Genomic DNA, 12,094 nt, shown 5'->3' on the forward strand with positions numbered 1-12,094 from the left:
CGACTGAAAATCCCAACCTTCTGATAAAGTCTTTCCGAACAAAAGAGTGCTGAGGACTAATTTGCAATGCTGGGGACAAACTCTTCTGATTCTGAAATTAACAATCACTCCAGTTTTCTAAGCACCAAGAACAGGCTGGGTCCTGATCTGAGACCTTCACTGGCAAGAGCTCACAGAATCCTCACGATTCTGACAACGGTGCATCAGTCTCCCCATTTCACAGATGAGGAAACTGAGGAACAGAAGTCAAGGACACACAGCCGATTGAGCAAGCAGCCAGAATCCTCTTCCACTCGCCCCTCCAGCCACTGCCCCGGGGCCACTAGCAGCTGCATCTGTGAAGCCCAAGGGCAAACAAAGGTGGTGCCCCTCCCTCACCAGGAACCCAGTGACCGCACCTGTTTACCTACATTTTCAGGAGGACAGAAGAGCCCAGGCCAGCCCCAGGCGCAGGGCTGGGCTCCTACACCCCACGCACACCCTCCTCCGTGCTGACTCACCCACAGCCCATTCACAGCCTCGGTGCAGACTCAGAGCTGCGTGCCCCCCACTTGTGATCTGACAGGTCAGGAAGGTGGTGGTGGAGATCAGCTGCTGAGGCGGGGCAGAGGGGGTCAAAGGAGACAGAAGCCCCACTTCTGGCAGGGTAGGAAGGGGCCTGCCAGAACTGAGATGGCCCCAGCACAGGGTGATCCGAAGCCTACTCCTAGGCCCCCACTGGTGGGCGAGGAGCAGAGGCAGGAAGCCACCGAGGAGCCAACAGGGCTAAGAAGTCAACAAATCTTTATTAAATGCCTGCAAAGTTACTGGGAGGAGGCCATGATGCTGGACACACCTGTTGAGAAGAGAAGGGAGCACCGAGGTCAATGTTGGAAGAATGGGAAATGAACCTACAGCCACCAACCACAGTGCCCACAGTTCTTTGGGGACAGGTGATCATAAACCCCTGCCGGCCTCAGTCACCAACACAAAGGCAGTAGTTAAAAGCCTGGACTCTGGAACAAGGAGGCCTAGGTTCAAATTGGAGCTCTGCCCAGTACCAGGTGGGTGACCTCCAGCCAATTACTAAGCATCAGTTTCCCCATCTGTAAGCACCGTCCACCCTATAGGATTGTGGCATTAAATGATGTGCTTAGAACAAGGCCTGGTACTACCTAAGTGCTGTCTGCTGTCTTCATCATCACATCATTTACTGTCATGTAAAGTATGTTACTATCATAACAACACTTACTATGTACTATTTGCAACAGACCCTGAGTGCTGAGCTTGCATCTCCTCGCTGCAGAACATTTGCTCCGCCGAGTTCCCCAACCCAGTGGGCATGTCTCATGTTGAGTGAGGGTCCACAGCCCCCAGGTGTGGAGAGACTGCCCACTCAATCTGGTTCCTCATTAAGTACCCACTTAGCTGGCCTGTACTAAGAGGCCACTATACTAATCGGTATCTTTAAAATACCAGAATCCCACTCAAGAGGGCGGGGAGGAGACCTAGGGCCTAAGGAAGTGCCGGTCCCTGAGCCCCGGTTCTCTCTCCAAGACATCGTGCCGTTGAAGGTGAGAGCGCGCTGCTAACTGAGCAGCTAGGTCGCTCCCGCTGAGCCACCAGTGGGGTCTGTGAGGGGTAAGTGTGTGTATGATGGTGACAACGCTCAGTGAGCTGTGCGACTGGCTCTGTGCTAAGAGGCACATAAGGACTGTCTGACTTCACATTCACACCTCCAGGAGGTGGGTGTTGCCAGGTTATTCAGTAACTTACAATAATGGCACCTACCTTATAGGGTTGACCCGAGGACCAATGACTTAAAAAAATGTAAAGAACTACACAGTGTTTGTCATAATTACTGGTGCTGTTATTTATCCCATTTTAGATAGGAAAACTGAGGCACAGAGATGTAAAATCACTCGCCCAAAGTTACATGGCTATGAAGCAGAGAACCAAGATCTGAGAATCATTATCTCAGAATTGAGGAGAACTTCCCAGGTCATTTAGTACCACTACCCATTAGATGACTAAACCCCTCTGGCCCAACCAAAGCCTATACTTCTGGTTGGTGTTCTGCTGTGTTTTAGCAGACGCCAGGGCTGAGGCCCCAGAAGCCCGAACAGAACAGAGCCCCTGGTATCAGGGAGTGTGCGGGGATACACTGCAAGGCTCCTCCCAGGCCCTTGAAGTCTTACTGTGTGCTTCAGGGCAGGACATAGTGCCTGGGACTCTAGGGAAGGACACCCAGCATCCTCTATCACTCCTCCCTGGGCAGGTGACCCCATGACAGAAGAGGTCGGGGAGCCGGGCAATTGCAAATTCCCCAGCCCTAAACCAGGACATATCCATCCAGGTCCTTTGGGGCCCCAGTCCAGGCCTGTCCAAAGGAACCCCCTCAGCCCCACAGTCTGAGGCCTTGGGCCACCACTCACTGTCAAAGTCGATCTTCTCCACGATGTTCTTGGGCTTAATGCTCTCTTCCTGGCTACAAATGAAGATCTGGCCTGACTCGTCAGCGCTCCAGCCATACTTGCTCATCCACACCTTCAGCTGGCTGTCTGCAGGGGACACAGCAATGAAGGGGTTTTGGGCACTCTGATCCCATGGTACCAGGGGGCCTGGGAGCCAATGGCCAGCGTGCCCTCCTTGCCCCAGTTCTCCAGAAACCACCAGTATCTTCTGGCCTCGTCTCCTGCTGCCAGCCTGGCGCTTCTATAGTTCATTCTCCAAACGGCCGCCAGAGGGAGCCCTTTAGCTTCCTCATCCTTCCCATTACAGAGCTTTTCTCAGCCTCCTTTCATTTTCTATTTACCCCTCCTCTCTTCCAGTGCGCAGCCTGGCTCCTAGTGACAACTTATCTGCTTTCCCCACCACAACCCAAATGAAATGGCTCCAAAATTATGATGTCATCACCACCACCAACAGTAAATATGCCTATGGCATCAGATTTGAGAATTTCTTCGCAGTTCTTACTTGCTCTTAGAAAATATGCCAGCAAGGATGTCTGGCCAGAGAGATGTTCTATTAGTTGAAATAATTCTTTTCTGCGTGACACTTATCAATTTGATAGATTCATCTGCTTTTCTTTACACTCCATTTTAAGGGTTGTCTCATCCCCTTCTGATTTAATTTCACTTTTAAATACATAAAACATCTACTGGATGTAAAGCACTTAGTATAGTGCCTGAGACAAACTGTCCAATAAAACTTAGCTTCTACTGAAAATAAACAAATAACACCCCACAAAAAAATCCACCTTAAAAGGCAAAATTATCCAAGGGGGGAGAGTATAGCTCAAATGGTAGAGCGCAAGCTTAGCATGCACGAGGTCCTGGGTTCGTTCAATCGCCAGTACCTCCTCCAAAAATAAGTAAGTAAACCTAATTACCCCCCTCATAAAACAGACAAGCAAAAAAGGCAGAACTATCCAAGAAGGCACTCAGATCTCACCCCCAACTCACCACTCTCCTCTCTGCCCTCACCCTCATTCCCCAAGGAGTAACCACTTTCCTTAGTTTTTAAATTTTCCTTCCTGGTTCTTTATGCAAAATGAGCAAATACACTCTTTTTTTCTTTTTGGAGGGCTCTTTTAAGCTGCCCACCTCACTCCACTGAGGTAACTGTTCAATGCTGCCATCTCCTTGCCACCACGTGCCCCCAGCCCTCCCTCTCCAGGGGTTGTCATACAAGAATTCCCGCTGGACACATACATCCTCATTCATTATCTGTGGTGCTACTGCCACGAGAACGAATCTGAGCCATTCTGTGTTGTTCAAGGCTGCGTCCCCAAGGCCACAAACAGTGTCTGGCACAGAGCAGGCATTCATGCAGAATAAAAGAATAAGTGCCACAGGATCTCCACCAAGGAAGAGAATGTTTTATAATGATCTGATGAGGCAGGGGTGGGCCATCTGAGGAGCTGGCTGAGACCCGCTGCCCAATCATCTCTGACCTGCCAGACTGGCACTAGGGACCCAGAGATGGCCTTACCTGTCAGATCCCCAAGCATCTCGGCCAGCAGCCAGCGATCGATGTGCTGGTAAGTGATGCCCACCACGTGGCAGATAACTGTGGAAATAAGGGACAGAGATGGTGAAGGGCCACCCCCAGGACCCCACTGCCACTACCCCACCCTGGGGAGCAGGGGCTCAGGGAGGGACTTACATTTACGGACAGAGTCTTCAAAGCCAGTTATACCCTCCAAGAGGTCCATGTTTTCATCCAGGGCTTGCTGTGAGAGGAACAATGTTAACAGCGGTAACGTCAAGAACATGTGTAACGCTAACAATGACAGAAGGGAACACCTGAGTTCGCGTCCCACATATCACGGTTCTTCTGTGTGCCGCCTTATGATGTAACAGTGACTCTCTTAATGCCCATTTTAGGGATGAGGAAACCAAGGCTCAGAACAGCTAAGTGTTTTGCCCCAAATCCCAGAGCTGGAGTTTGAACCTGGCAGGCAGAAAACACAGTCCCGAGAGAGGAGCCAGATACAGATTAGCGACCTGCACTCAACCACCTCCTCTTGGCTCCCGTCTCACTCAGAGAAAAGGCCAGCGGTGCTCCTGTGGCTCATGAGTCCTCACAGGATCTGTCCATCACCTCCTCCCACTCAGCCCCTCATTCCAGCCGCAGGGGCTCCTCGCTGCCTCTCCGATATGCCAGGCACCACCCACCTCCAGGCCTTCATGCTGGCTGTTTCTGGGGCTGGAACTCTCCTCCCCCATAGCTAGCGCCCTCACCTCCTTAAGGCTTCTGCTTAAATGTCCCCTTCCCAGTAGGGGCTCCCCCCAACATTAGTGAGGTACACAAGGAACCTGCAAGGACAACGGGAGGAAAGCCAGGAGAGCAGCTGTCCTGGAAGCCAGGGGATGGAAGTGTTGAGGGAGCAGAAGCGGCTGGCTGGACAGGGAAGACGGGGCAAGAACTTCCTACCAGACTATTAACGGGACATCACTGTGGATCTGGACAAGAGCGGTTCCGTGCGTGGGCTGGGGGTTCAGGGGCAGGGGGCTGGCCAAAAAAGCCTCAGTGAACTAGATGGAGTGGGTGCAAGTGAGCCGGGGGGAGACAGGGAGGCTGAGCACAGGTAACCTGTCCAAGAGCAGGCTGCCCAGTGGTTCTGACTCGCCTGAGACCGAGGGTTTCCTAGGATATGAGAATTGCAGTTTTATTTTATTTTTATGTTTTTTTTTTGAGGGGGTGTAAGTAATTAGATTTACTTATTTATTTTAATGGCGGTACTGGAGATTGAACCCAGGACCTTGTGCATGCTAAGCCAGTGCTCTACCACTGAGCTGTACCCTCCCCCCTGAGACTTGCAGCTTTAAAACTAAGAAAGCCCCAGGCAAACTGGGACAGTGGGTCCCCCAGCCAGGAATACAGCTGGAAAGGGGAGGCAGAGCTGGCGGGGAGTGTGGAGATCAAGGGAGAGTTCTTTCAGGCTAGGACTAACTGCAGGGTGGGCGTGTTCTGTGGTGACAGGAACAACCCAGGAAGGCCAAGTTTGCTGATACAGGAGAATGGGGAGAACCGCTGGTGTGATGCCACTGAGTGGGTGAGAGGGAAGGGCATCGATGCTCCGGAGAATGGGTGCCTGCGACAGGAGAAGGGACAACTCACCCACTGAAACAGAAAAGTATTTGGTCAGCTGTCGGCAGACAGCGGGCCAGGGGCAGAAGCTTTGGCTGCTCCTAATTTGCCATGAAATGAGAAGCCAGATCAAAAGTTGAAGGGGAGGAAAGGGAACAGCTTAGCAGTAGTGTGTGTGCCTAGCATGCACAAGATCCTGGGTTCAATCCCCAGCACCTCTGTTAGAAGTAAATACATACATCAGTTGAGGTCGGGAGAAAGTGGTGGGGGCGGTGGTGAGAAGAGCCGTCTAGCACAGCAGGGAGGGAGGAACACCCTAGACCAAGAGGGGCTCAGGACCGGACCTGGGTCATTGTCACCTGCGCCTGATGGGCTCTTCTCCAGCCTCGTGCATCCTGTTGGACACAGGTGCGGAGAGGAGGAGCCCACGGATTGGGCTGAAGGAGGATGTAGGACAGAGGATGGGGGCTGCCGCTCAGGCCCAAGAATGCGGGGATGGGACCCAAGGGGCCGAGCTGGGAAGCTAGGAGGAAGTGGTCAGAGGAGGGAAATGCCTGACATTCATGGGCAGAGGAAGCAATTACTGGTGAAGACAAGTATAGGCCAGTGGCTCCCAGCCTTCAGGGCGCATCAGAAGCCCCAGGGATAATTGTTTAAAATCCCAAAGCCTGGAGCACATCCAGGCCCATCACATTAGACTCTGGCAGGATGCAATTACCAGTATTTGTTTTTTTAACTCCTCAAGGGTCCAATGTGCTGAGAACTGGTCTAGGGTGTGACTGGGGGTGAGGGGCTGAGGGCACAGGGAGAACAAGAGATCCAGAAACTGAGGTCAGGAGGGTGGAAGGATCACTGATCTGCCTCTTCGGGCATCTAAAAATGAAGACAGGAGTAGTAAAGAGTGGCAATGAGCTAGTCTTCACAAAACGAGGAGCAGTCATCTGGGGGTGGGGAGGCTGATACCAACAAAGAAGGGCAGGAAGTGATAACAGGTGAGCTTCAGGGCTGGGGACTTGGGGAGAGGAGCGGGGGAGATAAGTCTGGGAGTGGCAGTGAGAAGCTAGGAGGCCACCTGGCCTTCCTTGCACTTGGGAAGCCACTGCAGAAGTGGAAGGCCAGGCTCAGTTAGTGCAAGAGACAGGGAAAGAGAATTTAGAGGATGGAGAGCTTTTGCTGGAAGGACCGGTATGTGTGTGTGCGTGTGTGTGTGTGCGCGTGTGCGTGCCTGCGCACTGGGGACGACCTGGGAGTCCTGGCCCCGGGTGAGGATGACCGTCCCATGAGATCACACAAGCAAAGCCCTAAGCAGAGTCCCTGCCACCACGCAGGCTGCCAGTGTATGTGCATGGTCATGACTTTCAGCAGTCTGCCCCGCACAACCCAGTTACCACTCTGCCCCAGGAACCCAAGGGACGTTACCCAGAAGGCCTGGAAGTGGCAGGTCTCCAGCAGGTCTCCGAGGTACAAAATCTGCCTGATCGGCCGTTCTTCTTGCTGGGAGGAGGTGTTAAGGGAAAGAGGCCTGGGAGCCCGAGGAGGCTGCTGCTGCATCCTAGACCGTCCGCGCCCACCTTGTTCACTGCAGCATGGTTTGGAATCGCAAAAGGTAAGAGACAACCTAGTGATCCAGTGATGGGGACCATTAATTCAACAGTGGGCCATCCACATGCTGAGATGGAGTCAACCCTTACAGAAATGACCTGGAGAAAGGGATGAGACCCACCACCATGTGAAAGCAGCAAGACGCAGAATGACTTGCGCAACAGCCCCCATTTGCGTGGGGAGAAATCTGTGCATCTAAACACACGCCTGCACCTGTGCAGCTACAGGGCCTCTGTGGGAAGCACCCAAGAATGCAAACAACTGTCTGCGGGAGGGGAGCAGGTGCTGTGGGATGAGGAGGAGGAAGCCTTGGCTTCTCCACTGCACACTTTGTTGTACTTTTAACAGTGGACCACATGCCTATTTTTAACCCACCAGAACACACCCCAGGAGAAGAGGGACAATCTCTCTGGAGGTAGGCACTCCCATGGACAAGCCTGGCAGAGGAGGCTCAATGAGGAAGCCATTTCTCAGCCCAGCCGCCAGTGAGCAGGCCAGTTCACTGACTTTCCCTCAGCATTTCTTCACTGAAGGCCAGCACCGGGCCGGATAGATGCTGCGCCAGGCCCTGAGGACACATATGCTGAAGGTCAGCGGACAAGCTGGCTCCTCCCAGCTCCTGCTCCAGCCCCCAGCCCCTCCTGTCTCCTGCCTTTACCCAGCTGGGAACCCTCGTGGGACTCTTTCTAGAGCATGAGTCCACCCATATACCTCTGCAGCTTGAAAGCTCCCACGGCTCCCCAGTGCCCTTTTTGAAACTGACCGAATTCCACTTTGACATCTGGGGCACAGCTGTATGGAACTTCCTCTACTACTTCTAAAACATAGCACCAAGCAATTCTTTTCCTCCTTCTTTCCCTGCATACTGTTCCCTCTGCCTGGATCACCCTTCCCTACCACATCACCCAACTCCTCATCTCTCAGACCTTCCCTCCTCCAGGACGCCTTCCACACATCCAGGCAGGGTCAGGTGCCTCCTCTGGCTCCTGTAACCCTCAGCCCTGACTATTCCAGACTGTCACTGACAGGGGACGGGTCCCCACAACTGAACGGTGAGCTCGGTGAGGACAGGGCTGGGCCTGCCTCGGCCTCCACAGCGCCCCAGCCCCAGCCAGCGCTGGACTAAGCCCAGAGCAGGCACTCGGTGTCCGAGGCTGAACTCCGACCACTTTCCCGTGAGTTCACCTGCCCTCCCCCACACCCGGCCCGGGAGCGGGAAGGATACGTGTGCCTGGTCGATCATACACTTGCACAGCGTGAAGTCGGTGTGGGGTAGGTTGGTGAGGGCCTTCAGCAGGATCTGGGCGGTGACCGTGGTCTGAAAGAAGGCTGGGTTGAACTGGTACCTGAGAAGGGGAAGGAGGGACACAGTAGCAGAGGCATGCCCAGGTCCCTGGGCCTCACCAGGGCAGGCTGCCCACTGCTTCAGCCCAGAGTCTGGGAGCCAGACATGCCTGGGCTCCAATCCTATTCACGCCAATCTCTGCCTGTGTGACCTTAACCTCCCTGACCCTACTACTCTCCTGCTGTGTAGATGGCGACATTTAATCTTCACAGCCACTCAGTAAGGCAGACAATGTCCAGTGATTCACAAACAAATGAACACCTAAATAGCAGTCCGGAACAGCGGTCAAGGCTCTGGAGACAGACTGCCTGGGGTTAAACTTCACTGCTGAGTGACCTTGGACTACTTATCTTAAACTCTCTGTGCATCAGTTTCCTCTCTTGCACGAGGGGACAGTAACAACCAGATCTACCTCACAAGGGCCATACAGCACCTAAGAGAGTTCATACACCAAAGCTTACAGCACAGAAGCTACCACGTGGGGAGCACTCTCTCAGCAGTGTTATCACCAGTAACAACCTCACAAACACAAGCACCGTTATCTCCATTTTACAGGTCAAAACCGAGCAAAAAATGCAATCTGTAAAAATCAATAAAGCACCGAGGCGGAAGAAATCAAACGTCCGCCAGCAGGAGAACAGTCCCACATGGAACACTATACAGCCATGACAACAAACAAATCACATCCACACAGAGAGGGGATGGATCTCACAAACCCAGGGCTGACTGGAAGATGCCAGGAGAGCTCCCAGTTCAGAGCAGGCAAACCTGAGCTAAGCTAACCAGGACGCACACGTGTGCGGTAAACCCACATAAAGCTGGGCCGTGAGAGCATAAAGGTGGTGAACAGGGTGGGGGTGGTTGGCACAAAGCATATGGGACAAAGGACGAGGGGCGCCAGCAACACAAAGCTTTGCAATTTGGATGGTGATCGTGTGGGTGTTCATTTACAATCACTTGTTGAACTCTGTATTTATGTACTAGCCTTTATGTTTTATAACCAATTTTTAAAAAGCCATCCCTCCTCCTGCCCCAACTTCCTTGGCTTCCTAATCCTGCACATCAAAGGAAGCCACATCTTATCCAAAATATACAACGAGTTCATACAACTCAATACCAAAATCCGAAATAAACCAAACCAAACAAACAAAAAGAAACCACCCTGTTAAAAAAGAGGGCAGAAGACCTGAACAGACATTTTCCCAAAGATGTACAGATGGCCAACAGACACATGAAAAGATGTTCGACGCTGCTAATCATCAGGGAAATTCAAATCAAAACCACCATAAGATATTACTTCACAGCTGCCAGAATGGCTATCGTCAAAAAGGCAACAAACAACAAAATGTTGGTGAAGGTGTGGAGAAGAGAGAACTCTTGTTGGTGGAAATGTAAACTGGTGCAGCCACTTTGGAAAACAGGATGGAAGTTCCCCACAAAATTAAAAACAGAACTACCACGTGACCCAGCAATTCCACTCACGACTATATATCCAAAGAAAACAAAAATACTAATTCCAAAAGATATATGCACATTTTCACAGCAGCACTATTTACAACAGCCAAAATATGGAAACAACCTAAGTGTCCATCAACAAATGAATCAATAAAGACAATGTGACACCTAAACACAAATAAAATGGAATATCACTCAGCCATAGAAGAATGAAATTTTGCCATTTGCAACAACATGAATGGACCTCAAGGCTATTATGCTTAGTGAAATGAATCAAAAGAAGACAAATACTGTATGTTTTGACTTACATGTGGAATCTAAAAAATAATAAATAAAACAAATGAATGTAACAAAACAGAGAGACTCACAGATACAGAGAACTAGTGGTTACCAGAGGGGAGTGGGGTTGAGGAGAGGCAAAGACAGGGGAAGGGGATTAAGAGGTATGAAATACTAGGTATAAAATAAGTAAGATACAAGGATAATGTACAGCACATGAATATAACTGATATTTTATAACTTTAAATAAAATATAGTCTATAAAAATACTTAACCACTATGTTTCACATCTGAGGCTAATGTAATATTGTAAATCAACCATACTTCAATTAGAAAAAAAAAATAGCCACACCCTGCAGGCTACCCCAACTCCCACCCACCCAGTGTTGTGAGTGGCACCCTGCTGGCTACTGGCATGGGGGTGGGAATGGAGGTAGAAACTCACAGCTTTAGGACAGCCAGGTTGGCTTCCAGATCATAGGCATTCTCCTTGGCCTGTGTCTCCACATAGCGCTCCAGGGTGGCCAGATTCTCAGGATTGTACCTAGAGAATAAAGATGGATGAACAGGGAGGAGACAGGAGTTGAGCTCAGTTACTCTACGGGGCCAGGGAGGAGGGTCACTGTAGCCTGCTCCTCTCTCTCTTCCTTTCTTCCCTTTCTTTAGCTCTGTCACTGGCCACTTAGGCTCTACCCAAATACTGAATCAGCTCTATAATTTCTAATAAAACTTATCCACACCCCAGACCTAAGCCAAAGCTCTAAACTGCATCAGAGCCTTGGGTCTTTTCTAGGTTGCCTCCTCAACCTTTCAGACAGCAAGTCATTGCAGGCTGTATACCTAGCCTCCTAGACATCTTTGCTACCCACCCTTACCTTCCCTCCCCAGATCACATTCTGGTCTAGGCCCGTCCTCTCCTGCCTAGCTCCCCTCATCACACCCTGACCACTACTGGTTCTAACTAGCTACTTGGTTTGTTTGGATTCTGAACTGGGAACTCCATAAAAGCATGGCCTGCGGCTGTCTTGGTCAACTGTGGTCTGCAGCATTGCTCAGCACTGACAGACTAGATTTTAGTAAACATGTGTTAAATGAATAATATGAGAGAGGTGAAGGAAGGGAGAGATAAAGAGGCACTAAGAGACACGAAGAGACTGAGGAGCAGACACAGAGAGACATTAAGGCAATTAAAGGGGAGACTGGCGGTAGGAAACGCTATCTTCTGCCTTCAGGTCTTTGCAGTGCTATTTCCTTAAACATCTCCTCCAGGATGATAGGTGAGAACCCCAGGGCAAGCCCAGGACTGACCACCCCTTACTGACTCCAGAAAATCCTCTCCTCCACCCCGCTTGGCCAGAAGCGCTCCCTACGACCGAACTCAGACCTGTCGATACCCTTGAGCAACTTGCCCACGTTTGCTCTCATCTGCTCAAACATCGCCATGATTCCGTCGCCTCCCACACCCGGGGTGAAGCCGCAGACCGGGCCGGCACGGACTCCTCGAGGACCGGAAAAGGAAAAGTTGGTGGAAACGGAAACTACGTCATTGTTTTCGCTGCAGCCCGGGGGAGGGTGATGAAGGGCGGAGGTTCTTGCGGCGGCTGCCACGCTTTCCGGCTGTCACATGACTTCTCCCCAGCAGGCGCAGTTAGCGCGTGCGTGTATGCTCTACCCGAGCAGCATCAACGGCGTGAGAAAAAGCCGGGTCTAGCCAAGTGCGCAGGCGCCTTCTCGAGGGATGGTGCCGAGGAGGCGGGGCTAAGGTTTTCCCGGGCCTCGCGTACCCTTTTCTAGTGCCTGCGGTGTGCGCACGAGCTGCCAGGGAAGGAGACGGATCTC

At 51.6% G+C, this 12,094-nt stretch overlaps 1 protein-coding gene across 2 annotated transcripts; it reads right to left on the minus strand.

The window, feature by feature from the left end:
- Positions 1–766: 766 nt before the first annotated feature.
- Positions 767–11,865, minus strand: EIF3K (eukaryotic translation initiation factor 3 subunit K). 2 transcript variants are annotated; one of them, XM_006215058.4, is made up of 8 exons: positions 11,640–11,865; positions 10,701–10,799; positions 8,402–8,522; positions 6,994–7,068; positions 4,147–4,213; positions 3,973–4,050; positions 2,415–2,540; positions 767–835 (listed from the first exon to the last, which is right to left on the minus strand). In XM_006215058.4, the coding sequence occupies exons 1-8, from the start codon at positions 11,696–11,698 to the stop codon at positions 804–806; spliced, it is 657 nt and encodes a 218-aa protein (XP_006215120.1). In that variant the 5' UTR covers positions 11,699–11,865; the 3' UTR covers positions 767–803. The 2 variants fall into 2 exon arrangements, with proteins under 2 accessions (XP_006215120.1, XP_072823232.1); XM_072967131.1 differs by lacking the exon at positions 6,994–7,068 and having other exon boundaries at positions 11,640–11,838.
- Positions 11,866–12,094: the final 229 nt, after the last annotated feature.

This window comes from Vicugna pacos, chromosome 9, assembly GCF_048564905.1.
Source record: "Vicugna pacos chromosome 9, VicPac4, whole genome shotgun sequence".
Lineage (NCBI taxonomy): Eukaryota > Metazoa > Chordata > Mammalia > Artiodactyla > Camelidae > Vicugna > Vicugna pacos.

Bases quoted from the DNA above. Each gene is read 5' to 3' on its own strand.
- EIF3K (XM_006215058.4), bottom strand. From the start codon at position 11,698: ATGGCGATGTTTGAGCAGATGAGAGCAAACGTGGGCAAGTTGCTCAAG. The intron at 10,800-11,639 runs GTCTGAGTTCGG...TTTATTCTCTAG, and splicing joins TTGCTCAAGGGTATCGACAG to GTACAATCCTGAGAATCTGG. The intron at 2,541-3,972 runs GTAAGGCCATCT...TGTCCCCTGCAG, and splicing joins GATGCTTGGGGATCTGACAG to ACAGCCAGCTGAAGGTGTGG.